The sequence below is a fragment of the Cricetulus griseus genome (assembly GCF_003668045.3).
Source record: "Cricetulus griseus strain 17A/GY chromosome 1 unlocalized genomic scaffold, alternate assembly CriGri-PICRH-1.0 chr1_1, whole genome shotgun sequence".
NCBI lineage: Eukaryota > Metazoa > Chordata > Mammalia > Rodentia > Cricetidae > Cricetulus > Cricetulus griseus.
Window position 1 is genome coordinate 76,039,719 of NW_023276807.1, and position 16,687 is coordinate 76,056,405.

The window sequence follows — 16,687 nt, forward strand, 5'->3', positions numbered from 1 at the left end:
AATCTTTTCTTTCCTCTTAGGTTTTCTAGGTGATACGACCTTCTGCTTTTGTGTCAGCGTGTCTGTAAAACATCTCCAAACAGCTCACTGTATCTCTCTATTGTTTAAGTATCACTGTAATTGTGAAAGCCGTGCAGAAATGAAGAAAGAATTATGTGTGTGAGGGTGGTTGGAAGGTTTCCCTAAGCCTCGGTTTTAAGTCCTTTTTGTCAAGATGGTTTGTGTTTGTAGCCTCGCTAAAGAAACTTGATGCCAGACAGATTCAAAACAAAGTTTCCCTAGACTCTCACCAGCTCACCAGCCTAGGGAGAGTCTAGTGACTGAGTACCAGCCAAAATATACCTGTGGAAGTGCTTGCTTGGAAAACGGTCTGTGTTGAAAGCATTAATCAACAATTTTGGAAATCAGTGCTCCTCCTTCAGGCCAGAGTCAATAGGTGTGCATCTTTAGGGCAATCTAGTGAATTCTGTGTACTAGAGTAGACCTCCACATTTTTTTTTATTTGAGAGAGAGAGAGAGAGAGAGAGAGAGAGAGAGAGAGAGAGAGAGTTGGGGAGTATACATGTCCCATTAGAGGACCACCCACAGGAATGAGTTCTCTGTTTCTACCATGTGGGTTATAGGTATCAAGTCATCAGCCGTAGTGGCAAGTACCTTTGTCTGCTGAGCTGTCTCACCAGCCTAAGTACCGTATTTCAGAGATGTAGAAGTAGCCCAGCCTTATAGCCTCTCCAGGTCAGAGGGACCTACCTACCACATTGGAAGGTGGAGGTCCTGGGAGTGACCAAGATGAAGGTTCTGGTTCCTAGTCTGCTCAGCCAAAGCTGTGCTGTCTTGGACAGCTCTCTGTATCTTGTGGATTATGATTCTGTCTTCCAGAGTGGCTGCCCAGAAGACTGAATGAATAATATAAGGTAAAGGCTTAGTGTAAGTTTCCCCTAATTCTCTTTTCTTTCTTCATTTATGCTCCATATCTTGTGATCCTAGTACATGTCCAACTTGAATAACTTCAGCACCAGACCACAATGACTTGCCAAAATGCCCATGTGCTCCACTCTCCTTGCATGCCAAGATTAAGGGTGTGGTGTCAGAAGGAGCAGGAGGGAGGGACCTCTGTGGGGAAGTGGCTACAGATGGCTAGGTTAGTGGCAGCCTAGACTTCTTAGTTCTCCTGCCCATGCTTTTTGGGCCTTGGTGATTCACATTGTTTTGTCTACACATAGGGTCTGCTCCACATCAGAGAAGGTGAGAAGGGTGGACACAAGTCACTGGAGAACCTGGGGTGCCATTGTAGCCTGTAGGACGAAGCTGACTTCACAGTCTCTAGGGCTTTCAGGCAGTGGGCAGCTATGTTTCCTTTAAAACAATGGAAATTTTAGTGGAGCATTTCATTTTGGCCAGTTTGTATGGCAGTTTTGGGAATCTGAAAAAATCAGATGTCTTTTTAGTCAGGGAATAGCTTTGATCCACTAAAGCAGAATAAAAATGTTGTAAGAAAAATTACCTTTCTAGTGTTCCATTCTTTTCTGTATCTATAACTACATAGCATATGGTGTTTACAGACTACAATGCCACCTCCTGTTTAGATCTTCATAGGTCTAGTTCTTTACCAAATACATTCAGTTGATTTTGTTCATCTCTTTAAAACTAAAATTTATTTTTACAGTAAAAAAATTTGTTTTATGTGTACAGTGTGTGTGTGTGTGTGTGTGTGTGTGTGTGTGTGTGTGTGTGTGTGTGTGATTTGTGTATGTAAGCAGGCATGCACTTGCCAGAGTTCTCATGTGAAGGTCAGAGGACAGCCCTCAGGAGCAAATTTTCTCTCACCTTCTTGTAGGATCCAGGGATCAAATGAAACTTCTAATGTAAGTTTTGTTTGTTTGTTTTTTAAGATGGGGTCTCTCACATAGTTTTGACTGACCTAGAACTTACTATGTAGACCAGGCTGGCCTTGAACTCACAGAGATCGACCTGCCTCTGGCTCGAGAGTGCTGGTATCTAAGGTGTGCACCACCACTGCCTGGTGGGTCTTGATTTCTTAAGACTCCATGTTTGTAATTTTATTTGCTTTGACGTGAATGTGAATTTGTGTTGAATATTTTTATTTTTTGTTTGTTTTTTGGACACAGGGTCTCATTATGCATAGATGATATAGTGTAGGCTGACTTCAGACTGGTGACCTTCCTGCCTCTGTCTCCCTAGTGCTTGAATTGCAAGGTGCCAGGATTTCAGGCATTGTTGCCATATCCTGGTAAATCTGAAACTTTCTGAACATAGTGTGAGCACTCAGAACGTTAGAGATTGTGTTTCCCAATTACAGATGTATAGCCTATACTTTTTAAAGTCTGTTTATAAGCTTTTCTTTTAAGGAGGGCATAGTGTCCCACACCTTTAATCCTCATTCTAGGGAGGCAAAGGCAGGCAGATCTCTTCGAGGCCAGCCTGGTCTACAGAGTGAGTTCCAGGAGAGCCAGGGATACACACAGAGAGACCGTATCTTGGAAAAACAAAACAAAACCAAACAACAGCAAAACATCACACACGCAAATAATTTTTTTCATTTAGATTTCTTTTGTTTTATGTGATATATATATATATATATATATATATATATATATATATATATATGTATACCATGTGCATGCCTGGTATACTTGGAGGTCACTAGAAGGTATCATATACCCTGGAGTTACGGATAGTTGTGAACTGCGCTGTGGGTTCTGGGAACAGAATCCACATCTTTTGCAGGAGTAACAAGCACTCTTAACTGATGAGCCATTGCTCCAACTGTTTCTTTGAAGTCATACATTTATCCTGGTATCAATATATGATTCTTTTATTGAAACAGAATCTCACCATATAATACAAGCCTCAAACTTGTTATTCTGCTGCCTTAATCTCCCTAGTGCTGGGAGTACGGATGCTGGCCACATGACCAGCAGCTCTCTGCTGCCTCTGTGCTGAGTACTGAACCCGGAGCCGCCCTTCATGCTACTGAGTGTATGACCATCCAGCCACATCCTCTACCCATGTTTTTTCATCTTTTACAGCTAAGGCTCTTTCTTTTATCCCTTTTAGGAATATATCATCAGGGTACAAAGAGGAATTTCTGCAGAAAACAGCTGGCAGGTAAGCATTTTTGTCTGTTAGAAAAAATGTTTAAACTGTGGCCAAAGCTGTCTTAGGATATCAGAAAATCTGGAAAAGTCAGCATATTCATATAATGCAAATCATATTTCTTTTAGGTGTAAGCCTTTAGTTTCCTTTTTTTTTCTTTTGAAATTTATCCGTGAGTGCGTGTGTGCGTGCGTGCATTCGTGTGTGTGTGTGTGTGTGTGTGTGTGTGTGTGTGTGTGTGTATGTGTGTGTGTGTGTGTGTGTGTGTGTGTGTGTATCTCAGTGTGGGTTTGTGTAAGTGAATCCCATGCCCACAGAGGCCAGAGAAGGAAGTTGGATTCCATGACAGGCGGTTGTGAGTCACGTGGTATCAGTGTTAGGAAAGCACACTGGGCCCTTGCAGGAGTAGTATGTGCTCTTAAGCCCTGAACCATTTCTTCAGCCCCACGTGTCTTCAGCTTTAAGATAATTGTGCAAAGCCTTTGTTCTTGGTGGTCAGTTAATGTGTATATGAGGTTATCTGGAAAAATAGAAAGCCATTCTCCAATTCAGCCCAGAAAATTAAAGTGACTCACCAGGTAAAAATGATGTGCAGTTGGGTCACTGCATTCTATGGACAAGTTTACTGTTGAACAGCTGGAGCTAGCTCCTTCATTGTCCCTCAGGAAGGCTCTTCCTGAGGTCCCTGGCTCTGCTTTTCTCAATGCTGGACTTAAAGAGAAAAGACAATAGAGAAAAGGTCTTTTCCATCCTGGCTGACTGGAAAAGGGTAGTTGAATTAATTCTTCATGGGGCTGTTTTAGTGCTTAGAGTTGCCATCCTACACCTTCTAATAATATTGTCTGTGCTCTATGACCCAGCTCAAACCGTGGCTTCACCTTACACAGTCTCTGATCACAGTGCTCCAGCTGTAGTCTTTTCTCTGCCTAAAGTTTCAGACTGCTTTTATTTGAGTATTTATCACATCTATTATCTGTTGAGTTTATGAAGTGTTCACCACTGATTTAAACACATTAATTCACTCCACTCTTAAACCATTCCTCGGTAGCAGCATTATTCCCACTTAACACTTTTGAGTTAAGTAACTGGTCTGAGGTTACACATCTTAGATGTTAGCAGAGCAGCGTTGCAATGTGCATTTCCTTGCAGTTAAGCACTGTCCTGTCTTTGGCTTCCTTGTTATCAGGGATGGACATGCATGTAACATTATGTGTATTTGATAAGAATTGTCCTATCAGAATAGTCAAGTCCCAGTGGAAGTTTTTCTAGCTCTACTGCCTTATGAACCTGGGATAATTAACAAAAATGGGCTCTTGGACCCCACCTGAGCCCTGCTGAATGAAACTGTCTTTAGGGGAGGTTCTAGGTGGTATCTAGGTAATTTATCTACATATATTTGAGAACTATTGATAAAGACTGGAGTCTTAACTATTCAAAAGTACAATGTCTACCTTACTGAGATGCCTTATTTATGGTTTCTAACTGTAATGAGACACTAAGACCAAAGGCAACTTGGGGAGAAAAGAGTTTATTTCACCTTACAGCTTATAAGTCCGTCACTGAGGGAAGACAGACAGGAACATGGAGGAGAGAACTGAAGCAGAGGCCATGGAGGAAGGCTGCTTACTGGCTTTTCCTTATGTCTTGCTGAGCCTGCTTTCTTATAGCATTCAAGACCCAGCCCATAGTGGCACACCCACAGAGAGCTGGATCCTTCCACATCAGTTATCCATCAATCAATAAAATGTACCACAGGCCAACATGGTGGAAACATTTTCTCAATTGAGGTTCCCTCTTTCCATATGACTTTAGCTGGTGTCATACTGACATAAAAGCAACCAGCACACCAGGGCTAGTGGGATTTGACTGTGTTCTAAGCAGTAATATCAGTGTAACCAAGAAATGACACGGGACATAAAGGCTGGACTGTTTGCCAAGAGGTGATACAGTCTTACCTACAGGAACAGACTTAGTCTCCAGGGTAGATGGCATTTTGACTGGATGATGTTTTATTCCTGATAAGAACAAATGACATCAAAGCTGTTTCCTTTTGTTTTCACTTATGCTCAGTAAAATTTTTCTTTTTCATTTTTTTTCTTTTTGTAAATCATTAATCTACCCCTCCATGTACTCAGTTAATATGAAAGATATTTGAAAGGCAATTTGACCTGAAAACAAGACAAAAAAAATTTGCTGTTTTAATCTCTTATTGATGCCTTGTGAATTTGGCCAGTATTAACCAGTTTACTGCAACCCAGGCAGCCTTTGGGAGACTTCTCTGTGTGTTTTCTAGGCTTATCAATCAAAGTGAATGCTAGGCAGCACTGTTTGGCCTGGCACAAGGGCTCCACCTCTGGAGCCCCAGAGAATCCCAGGTCAGGAGGTGGAGAGGGATACCTTTGCTGAATTCAAACACCACTGTCTTGTTTCTTACAGATTGTTAGAAGATACAGTGACTTCGATTTACTTAACAACAGCTTGCAGGTAAATGTTTCAAAACACTGGTGACACACATTGCTTGTTTATGATGTCTTACTAGTTAGAAGTCATATGGATAGTCTTTTGTGGATGAGGACTGACTACGTAGCTTGCTAGAGTTCATGTAGGTGTATCTAGGGTACTCTTCTTCTCTTTCCTGATGGGCTTCCCTGCAGTTAGCCCTGTGGATCAGCATTAAACCATAACTGTAGAGACTCACTTAGTCTTTTTCTGTTTGATGATTTCTCTTTCTAAATCTCTTTGATTCTAATATTCTAATCTGATGCCTTTAATCAAAAGAAATCTGGGGCCAGGCAGTGGTGGCGCACACCTTTAATCCCAGCACTCAGGAGCAGAGGCAGTTGGATTTCTGTGTGTTTGCAGCCAGCATAGTCTACAGAGTTCCAGGACAGAGAAAGCTACAGAGAAACCCTATTTCGAAAAACAAACAAACAAACAAACAAACGAACAAAAAATATGAAAAAAAAAAAAGGAAGGAAGGAAGGTGTGCAAAGGCTTTGTCTGGAAAGACAGCCAATGCCTCTAGTTGAGGGCTCCTAGATAGGTCTCAGCACTGTCAGAGTCCTGGTCATGTCAATCATTCTCCCTATCTTCAAGGGCTGTGGTGGAGTACTAAAGACTGTTGGGCTTGTGCCATTCCTCAGATTTGAGTGGTAATGGGAGCCTTTCAGTGTGAGCTGGAGTGCTTAGTTGATGACCAGATCGTCTGGGAGGCAAAGGACTGTTGTTCCCTTCCTTCATGAGCTAGCTATCACAGATGCTGGGTGACTTTGGATGGTGTGCACCAAGGTCAGGAGAACTTTTGGGTAGAAAGGAACATCATGCTTCCTTTTCCTTCATGCAGCCATGATTTATGTCAGACTTCAGAAAATGCTGTCAGTAGAGACCAGACATTTACTGTAAAAGCATGAGTACTTCTTCTTTTTCAATTGGCCCACAAATCTGCAGGACACTGTGTAGTTGTTTTTGTTGTGCCTTTGACCCTTGCAGTTCAGTTCTGGGGATTGAGTGCAGAGTCTCCCACCTGCTGCCATTTCCTCTCTACCACTGAATCAAACCTTCAGCCGATACTCAGTTTAATTTTAGTATGACCAGTTGAATTCTTTTTTTCTCCTCTCTCTTTTTTTTTGTTTAAATTAGAAACAAGCTTGTTTTACATGCCAATCCCAGTTCCCTCTCCCCCCCCTTCCCCTCCCCTTCACCGACACCCTGTCTCATCCCCTTTCTGCGCCCCAGGGAGGGTGAGGCCTTCCATGGGGGATCTTCAAAGTCTGTCATATTTGGAGCAGGGCCTAGACCCTCCCCCATGTGTCTAGGCTGAGAGATTATCCCTCTATGTGGAATGGGCTCCCAAAGTCCATTCGTGTACTGGGGATAAATACTCACTACTGGGGCTGGAGAGATGGCTCAGAGGTTAGGAGTATTGACTGTTCTTCTCGAGGTCTTGAGTTCCATTCCCAGCAACCACATGGTGGCTCACAACCATCTGTAATGAGATCTGGTGCCCTCTTCTGGTGTGCAGATGTACATGCAGGTAGAACACTGTATACATAATAAATAAAATCTTTAAAAACAAAACAAAACAAAAAAAACTCATCCACTACAAGAGGCTCCATAGACTGCTCCATAGACATAGGCCTCCTAACTGACACCCATGTGACCAGTTGAATACTTACATAACAAACATGTTATTTTCTTAAGATAAATCTTGCCTGGAAATTATTTTTGCTTCAGCGTAGTTTTCCTTTTTAAAATTAGTGCTTCCAACATGTACATCTTATTTTTTTTAAGATTTATTTATTTATTATGCAGTATTCAGTCTGCATGTATGTTTGCAGGCCAGAAGAGGGCACCATATCTCTTACAGATGGTTGTGAGCCACCATGTGGTTGCTGGGAATTGAATTCAGGACCTTTGGAAGAGCAATCAGTGCTCCTAACCTCTGAGCCATCTCTCCAGCCCTGCATCTTATTTCAAATGCAGATATCCACATGCTGTGCATGCATTTTTAGGGTTGTTGTGTGTGTGTTTGGGGGGGCGTGTTTTGAGACAAGTTTAGCTTACTATGTAGTTTAGTTTCCATATAGTTTAGCTTACTATGTAGCCCAGTATGACCTTGAACTCCTCTTGATCCCCCTGTCGTCTCAAAACCCACCACATCTGGCAGTGGGAGGTTTCTCTTCATCCAAGAAAACAAACATGTACATGTAACTTTTTAGCAGTGAAATAATTTTAAAACAGCCTCTATAACCAAAGGACTCAGAAACCTCAGAATGAAACTCAGTATCTGATTATTCTCTACAGATAAATGAATTCCTGCTGAAGGAGAGAAATAGAATCCCAAGTTTGGAGTGTGTCTGAGTACAATAGAAACATACTTTAGTGAAATGATGTTTCAGAATGTAAACTTACATACCATAGGAAATGTTTAGGAAAAAAGATTGGAAGGAAATATGCCAAAATGTTCACTGATGATCCCCAGGTGGCAGGACTGTGGTTTAAGGTCTTCCCCTCCCCCCAGCTCTTTATACTGTTTGCTACTTTCCATGTTCTATTGAATTACGTGTAAACTAAACTATGTAAGTAGAAAAAAAATAGAAGAAAAGTTTGTGCTTTCCAAAAAGTTTTATGGTTTATCATATTTCACAGTAATGGCACAGAAAAAAAAAAAGCACCGCATTTCAAATAAATGTAATATCAAATTAGCAGCTAGCCAGGAAGACCATGCAGCAATCAAAAGGACAGGAGAAAGGGGTGGAAATAATGGGAAAACCCTGGCTCTGGCCTGGTGTTAGACCTTGGATCAGCCATCTCTTAGGCCTCATTTTTCCCTTCTCAAATAGAGGTTGACTTCCATGGTCTCTCATACTCCAAATGTTGATTATGATTTGAATTTTACTGCCCATTGTTGACCTTGGAGAACTTATGATGAGATAAATTAAAGGTTGTTGAGAATTTAGAACACTTACTGGCATATGATTGAAGGTAATTGTTAAAATCTGATGATGGAAAGGAGAGTGGCCAGTCTGGCGCTCACAACCATCCATAGCTCCAGTTCTAGGGTATCCGAAGCTCTCTTTTGGCTTTCATGGGCACTAGGCATGCACATGATGCACAGGTATACATGCAAGAGAAACAGTTATAGACATAACATTTTTAAAAATTAAAAAGATTTTGAGGAAAGTGTTCATTGCCATATATGAGCATATCACATGATTTATACAAAAGTAAGATTATATCCTATAATTTCATAAGATATTTTTAAAGGATACACTAGTTATGTTTAGGCTATATTAATATATGTCCCTAGTAATTCTTTCTGCAACATCAAATAAAATAATCAGCATGCTGAGTGATGTGCTTTCTTTGTATGTATGCATTATATTTAGCTAAGTAAGCAACTGTAATCACTTCTTGACCTTTTTGCTAAGATCAAGTGAAGAAACTGCTCAGTTAAAGCTTACTTTTATGAATGAGGAAAACAGCTTGAAATTTCAAGTTTCTCAATTGGTGACAAACTGTGCTATTATAGAAAATTTGTCCTAATTGTGTCTGAAACATTTTCATAGTTATAAAGGAGAAATAGGCAACTTAAATTAGCCAGTTAGTCTCCCATCATATTGTACGCATTACTTTCTGTTGCTGTGATAAAAAACTGTGACCAAGACAACTCATAGAAGGGAAGTTCATTTTGACAGCTTTCCAGTCCTGTGATGGTAGGGACAGCATGGAAGCAGGTGGCAGGTGTCGAAGCTGGAACAGCTAGATGAGAGTTCATATCTTGAAGTACAAGCACAAAAAAGAAAGATCGAACTTCAGGAAGGGCAAGGCTGCAGGTGAAAGACCCCCAGAAGCTCAGGCCTCCAGGATCTCAGCCCAGGACCATGGTCACCCCAGTCACCAGGCGGAGTCGAAAGCTTGATGCAAACTGCATGAGGCTTTATTATAGTTGTTTAATGAGCTAACCCCACATTAGCTCGGGCCTTCCATCCATCCACCATGGCAGATGGCTAGGAAAGAGAGCTCAAAACGTCTGCATAGAGATCTTGTAGGGCAGCGTAAGGGGAGTGTCTAGGGGTACGCACAGGCTCAGGATTGGTGTGGCTCCAGGCTTGGAGGGTTTGCCTTGTGTTGATTGGCCAACTGGTTGTTATGGCCCATAGGTCCTCCCAGGGTGGTTGTTGTGCTCTGCGAGTCATTGCTGTGCACTTGTCCATAAAGCACACCCAGAGTCATAAAGCATAGCGCCACCAGCTAACTTCTGATGGGTTCCTTGTCACCAGACAGGCATCTGACCTCTAAGTGACCAAGGCAAGTTTATGGCTGCCGAAATGGGGAGCTGGTCCCTTCACAGGCTCTCAAAACTTGCCTTTAGTAACATATTTCCTCCAGCAAGGCCATACCTCCTAACCCTCCCCAAATGGAAGCCCCAGCTGGTGACCAAGTGTTCACCACATGCATGAGGCTATGGGGGCCATTTTCATTCCAACCACATGCCTTATATCATTCATTTGACTGTGTCATTGTTGCTTGAAAAATCAAGTGGAACCTGAGTTAGTTTTGCTCCTGTGAATAACTTACCATGCATCCTTTTCTAAATTTAAGATGCCCTTCTCATCAGGCTTTAGTCTTAGTCAATCAATATGCATAACATTTGGATTGCTGTTTTGTTTTTTGGTACAAGTGTCAAATAATACTATAGTATTCCTCTTTGAAAGAGGAATATCACTTGGCTGAAGCTGCCAAATTCTGCTGCTTGCTGGGGCTGGAATGTAGCCCCCATGTTTAACTACATCTTCACTAGCTTTCTATCCTTCATTGCCTAAGCTTGGCTGTCCTGAAACTAGATATCTAGACCAGATTGACCTCAGACTCAGAGATCTGCCAGTCTCTGAGTATTGGGATTAAAGGTGTGTCCATCACACCGGGCTCTAAGCTTTTCTTTAGTTCCTTTTCACAAATTGGAAACTAAGCTAGGTGAGATCTTGCCCTGAGGTCACCACTTCCTTGAACATAGCACTTCAGGACATTTCTCTTCTCCTCAAATTTTATATTCTCTTAATCCTCTTCATGATAAATCTTCATTAGAGTTACCACTCACAACCCCACAACAGAATCTATACTTCATTTTAGCCTCAGGCAGACTTCTCTAACAAGGACAAAAGATAGCCACTTTCTTCATGAAAATATCTTAGAACAATCTGTAGATAACATACTAAAATTCTCCTGTCCCCCATAGTTCAAATAACTGTTGGGATCACTGTCTTCCATGCTCCTACTATTATGGCCCATTAAGCTGTGCTTAAAGCATTCCACTGCTTTCCTAACCCAAACTCTCAAAGTCCAAATTCCTCCAAACAAAAGTATGGTCAAAGGCCAGGCAGTGGTGTTACATTCCTTTAATCCCAACACTCGGGAGGCAGAGGCAGAGGCAAGCAGATCTCTGTGATTTCAAGGCCAGCCTAGTCTACAGAGTTAGTTCCAGGACAGCCAAGGCTGTTACACAGAAAAACCTGTCTCAAAAAACAAAACAAACAAACAAAAAAGAACCATGGTCAAGCCTATCATAGCAATACCCATACTCCAGGGTAGAAAATCTGTCTAGAGGCTAGAGAGATGGCTCAGAGGTTAAGAACCCTGCTTGCTCATCCAGAAGTCCTGAGTTGAATTCCCAGCTACCAAGTAGTGGCTCACAACCATCTATAATGAGATCTGGTGCCCTCTTCTGGCATACAGACATACATGCAGGCAGAATACTGTGTACATAATAAATACATCTTTTTTTTTTTTTTTTTTTTTTTTTTTTTTTTTTAATCTGCCTTAGTTGGGGTATATGTTGCTGTGAAGAGACACCATAACCATGGCAACTTTTTTTTTTTTTTTTTTTTTTTCCCCCGAGACAGGGTTTCTCTGTGTAGCTTTGGAGCCTATCCTGGCACTCGATCTGGAGACCAGGCTGGCCTCAAACTCACAGAGATCCGCCTGCCTCTGCCTCCTGAGTGCTGGGATTAAAGGCTTGTACCACCAACACCCAGCCCATGGCAACTCTTAAAAAGGAAAACATTTAATTGAGGTGGTGAAAGAGGTAAACTAAACTCAAAGGCGTCACTTCTAAACTGGGGAGAAATTGGATAAATGTGACAAAGCCTTAAGTTCCCATTCAGCTCTTATTTTTCATACTAGAGAGAAACCATATAAATGTAAAGGTTGTAGGAAAGCCTTCAAAACAAACCCAGTCCCCTTAGCCTCTAGTTCTTGAGTTGTGAGCAAAACTCCAAGACAACCTTCCTCTTAGACTTAGTAAATACCTGGATATTGTATTTAGCAACAAACCACCTCCAAGAGACAGAGAAACCACAGAATGCTTCCTCCCAGCACCAGCCAATGAGAACCTGCAAGTAACAGACAAAGCCATAGAAACCATTAATGCTACCATCTGTAGCCAACCAATCAAAAATACTAACAAACCACTTGCCCTGACTCTGGGAAATTCCCCTAATTGTTCCCCAAATGTCAACCAATCAGGATCCGACCCATACCTACTGACATAATTCTGTGATTTTTTTTTTCCTTTAAAATTCTGGCAATAGACAAGGGACTTCTATCCCTCTGGAGGCTGCTGTGTCAGCCTGCTAGATGGAGTCCCTGCTGGTAGGATTAAACAATAAAGCCTTGCATTTGCAGTTTGGTAACTCAAACTGTGGTCGATCGGGTTCTTCAAGTCTTGGGCACAACAGTGGCAGCTTACAATTTTAGAGGTTTAGTCCATTATTATCATGACAAGGAGCATGACAATATGCAGGTGGATATAGTGCTGGAGAAGGACCTGAGAGTCCTACATCTTGCAGGCAACAGGAAGTAAATTGAGACACTGGGTAGTATCTTTAGCATAGGACACATCAAAGCCCACCCCCATGGTGACACACTCCCTCAAACAAGGCCATACCCACTCCAACAACGCCATACCTATGAGATTATGGGAACCAATTACATTCAAACTAACATAAACCCTGTCTTGAAAAACAACAAAACAAAAAAGAAAACCCAAATGAGACCTAAGAAATTAGATGTAAGGAGGCAGAATTCTGAGACGGGAAGCAGATAACCTCATAGAATCCAGTTTATATCACAGAACTCAAAAAAGGCTCAGCGGTTGTTATGAATGTAATTGTAAGGGATATTATTTACCTAGTATAATCATAATGTACTCACTAAAATTAGATAATGTGACTGGATCAGGAGACAGGATTTGTTTTTTTGAGGCAAGGTTTCTCTTGTAGCCTGGATCTTGTTCTGTACACCAAATTGGCCTTGAACTCAAGGATCTGCCTGCCTCCGGAGTGCTGGGATCATAGGTATTTGCCACCACTGCTCAGCTGTGAAGGAGAACTTAATCCCATTGTGGAAATATAAATACTGCCCAAAAATGAGAAGTCAAGACATAACTGTTATGCCAAGTTCGTGAGACTCCAAAAAGACCACCAAGGAGACAACTCACTGATGCAAATGCATAAGGTTGAATATTGAGTCCTAGTTAAAAACTATAGATTTGCACATTTTTTCTTCTTTTTAGAGAGGGCCAGGTATAGATTGGGCAGAGATACCCTTGGCCTGATGAAAAGCCCTTTAAGTTTATACTTAGATGACAACCAAAATAAATCCAAATTCTTTGGGTCACTGTCAGGATCTGGGAGTCTGCCATATTCTGCAGATATCTGTAGTATTAAGAGGGCTGCTTAGGTAAATCTGAATAGACAACTTTGTTTCTAGTTACTTGTTTTGATTTCAACTTTTGAAAACATATACAGGGGACTAAGTAAGATTTGTCCCTGTAGTTAATTATATTAATACTCAGCATGACTGTAATTAACAAACTTGATCATTTATAAGGTTGGCTATTAACTTGTATTTATTAACATTTTGCAATACAATAGGTTAGCAGCTTTTATAAGACTGGGACTTTATATTGTCAGGTTTAGCTTTAATGCTTTGACCTTTTAAAAGAGTTTCCCAGGGCTGGAGAGATGGCTCAGAGGTTAAGAGCACCAACTGCTCTTCCAGGGGTCCTGAGTTCAATTCCCAGCAACCACATGGTGGCTCACAACCCTCAGTTATAAGATCTGGTGCCCTCTTCTGTTGTGCAGATATACATGGAAGCAGAATGTTGTATACATAATAAATAAATAAAATCTTTAAAAAAATAAAAGAGTTTCCCATGTTATGGTGATCCCCTACTATAAAGTTTTCCTGTTGTTATCAATGTAAACATCTGACATACAGGTGATCCCAGGATACTCTTATAAAAAAGGCTTTTTTTTAATCCCCAAAGAGTTGAGACTCATGGGCTCAGAAGCTACTCTAAGTCTTTTTTCAGACTTAGGTCATTGGATCAAAGAAATAAACATCAAAGAAATAAACTTACTGCATCAAAGAAATAAACATCCCAATTTCTGGTTAGTATATGATGCTTATAGCTATGATCTTAAGTTTTAGTTATTTAATTTAAGTACAAATATTAACAATAAAGACATTTTATGAGCACAAATATCCCATAGCCTTATAAATTTAAATATTTAAAAACTGTTTTTTAAAAAATTAAAAATCTCTCTCTTTTTGGTTTTTTGAGACAGGGTTTCTCTGTGTAGCTTTGGAGCCTATCCTGGCACTTGTTCTGGAGACCAGGCTGACCTCAAACTCACAGAGATCCAACTGCCTCTGCCTCCCGAGTGCTGGGATTAAAGGCGTGTGCCACCAACGCTCGGCTTAAAGTTAAAAATCTCTTAATTTTTTTTGTAATATCAAAAGTAAAGTAACCTTTATGCTTTCAAAATGATTATAATCTGGGGGGCTGATAAATTACGAAACTTACGATTACACCCAAAAACAAAACTTTCTAATAAGCATACACAATTTTTGAGAAGTAAATAAAACTTTTTAACCAGAATTAACCTTATATTACTAATTATTTTATTTTATTTTGGTTTTTTGAGACAGGGTTTCTCTGTGGCTTTGGAGGCTGTCCTGGAACTCACTCTGGAGACCAGGCTGGCCTCGAACTCACAGAGATCCACCTGCCTCTGCCTCCCGAGTGCTGGGATTAAAGACCTGTGCCACTACTGCCCATCTTATATTACTAATTTTTAAATTTTAGCATTTGCAGGTATGAGAAGCCATAGTAACCGTAGTTTACATTTCCCTCTGACATTTTATAATTTCTTAGATACCTTTAGTTCATTTTTTGGATTCCCTTAGACATTTTTATTTTAGACAAAATTTTTTATCTCAATAAATAATATGTACTATTTTTTTAGATGATGACAAGTAAATGTAACCCATTAGATTTAAATGACTAAAACCCATATATATATATATATATATATATAATATATATATATATATGTGTGTGTGTGTGTGTGGTGTGTTGTGTGTGTGTGGTGTGTTTTGTGGAAACATAAGCATAATTTTTTTCTCAAACATAATGTATCTTTGACTTTTATTTTAAACTTAAAGCTTCCAAAAGTATACAGACTGGCAGAATTTAACTTTTTTTTTTTTAAGCAGTATCCAGACAGAGAAGGATTAAGGTATGAAGCTGCTGGCTAGCAGAAGAGACCTTGGCTGGTATCACAGTGAAGAAGAATTTAGTTTAGGAGGGAAGGGAGTGGGGAGCAGTGCTTGTTGGCACAGAGTGTCCTTGGCTGCCAGTGTTTCTGAAAGAAAAATAGTTTTTAACTTCTCCAGCCACAATCCCAGATCCTTTGTTTCATGTACTTCCAATGGGTCAGGAAGGTGTCTGTCCCATGTTAGGTTGAGTCTGAGCAACATCCGTACAATTAGTACCTTTAAGACAAGACAAAAACAACACTTAGACAAAGATTTGCAAGTTTCAGATTCACAAATGGGAAACAAACTCCTTAGCAGTTATTTTAGAAGTTGCAAATGTACAAATTGGATATAAAAATCCTGATGGGGCAGGCCCCAATCCCCCCCATCCAAACCTGACAGGATTGCCCACAGTGGGCTCCCATCCAAACCTGACAGGACAGCCCCCAGCAGGCTCCCATCCGAACCTGACAGGACAGCCCCCAGTGGGCCCCCATCTATACAAGGAAGGAGAACATCTCCTGACCCTCCAGATCTGACCTTGTAAGCACATCTGGCAAGGTCTTCTTGATCTGTTTCTTACAGTTTCAAATTGTCCGCTAGCAAACCAAAAACAGAAAAGAACTAAATCACAGAAACCTGACAAACAAACACAGAACACTTACAAGACTGGTCAGGAATTAAATCTTCAGGGTCGGGAGTCCTGGGGGGGGTGTGTCTTGGGGATCCCGGACGAGCCCCCTATGCCAAGTTCGTGAGACCCCAAAAAGACCACCAAGGAGCCGACTCACTGATGCAAACACATAAAGTTTAGTGTTAAGTTACAAGCCTCAGCAGGGACCTTGTCCAGCAAACTGGCACAGCAGCTGCAGGAAAAGGGTGTCTGATCTTACTTGCAAGGGGTTTATAAAGGAAAAAAACCACAAGCAGGGTGGAACGTGTCTTGACTGTTCAGGATTGGGTAAGAGTAGGTGACCTTTGGATTCATTTACGTGGGGGCTAGGGGAGTTCATGTTTTTGGCAGTACAACCTGTTATTTTACATATTTTCATTGGTTGTCATGGGAGGGAACATTCTATGGTTTCAGGGTTGCACCGTGACTTTTACACCTCTTCTGAAAGTGGTCTGGTTTTTTAAAATTCCTTGGAACAGGGTAGAACCAGGTAACTCGGAGGTCAAGGAGAGATTGTTGAGGCTTCATCTAGTTTTTAACCTTTTCAATAATAATTTGAGCATTCTCCAATGCCAAATGGGCCATGGAGGATGTAGTGCCACAGGACTGCTAGTGCTAACTTTGTAAAAAACAATTATTTCCCTTGGTACTATGTCCAGTGAAACTTTTGTACAAGTGAAAAAAAAAGTTACTATGATCAGTATATAATTTTATCAATCATGCACTGTATAGTTTTATATATAAATATCATTTTTTAAAGATTTATTTATTTATTATGTATACAACATTCTGCTT

The 16,687-nt window shown here is 40.8% G+C and overlaps 1 protein-coding gene across 3 annotated transcripts in view; it reads left to right on the forward strand.

Annotated features, from left to right (window-relative positions):
* Positions 1-16,687, forward strand: part of Pxk (PX domain containing serine/threonine kinase like) — a 70,832-nt gene that overhangs the window by 18,223 nt on the left and 35,922 nt on the right. For all 3 annotated transcript variants that reach the window (XM_027387701.2, XM_027387702.2, XM_027387704.2), the window contains 2 exons: positions 3,079-3,129; positions 5,554-5,601. In XM_027387701.2, coding sequence (XP_027243502.1) covers positions 3,079-3,129; positions 5,554-5,601 — 99 coding nt within the window. The remainder of the gene's footprint in view (positions 1-3,078; positions 3,130-5,553; positions 5,602-16,687) is intronic.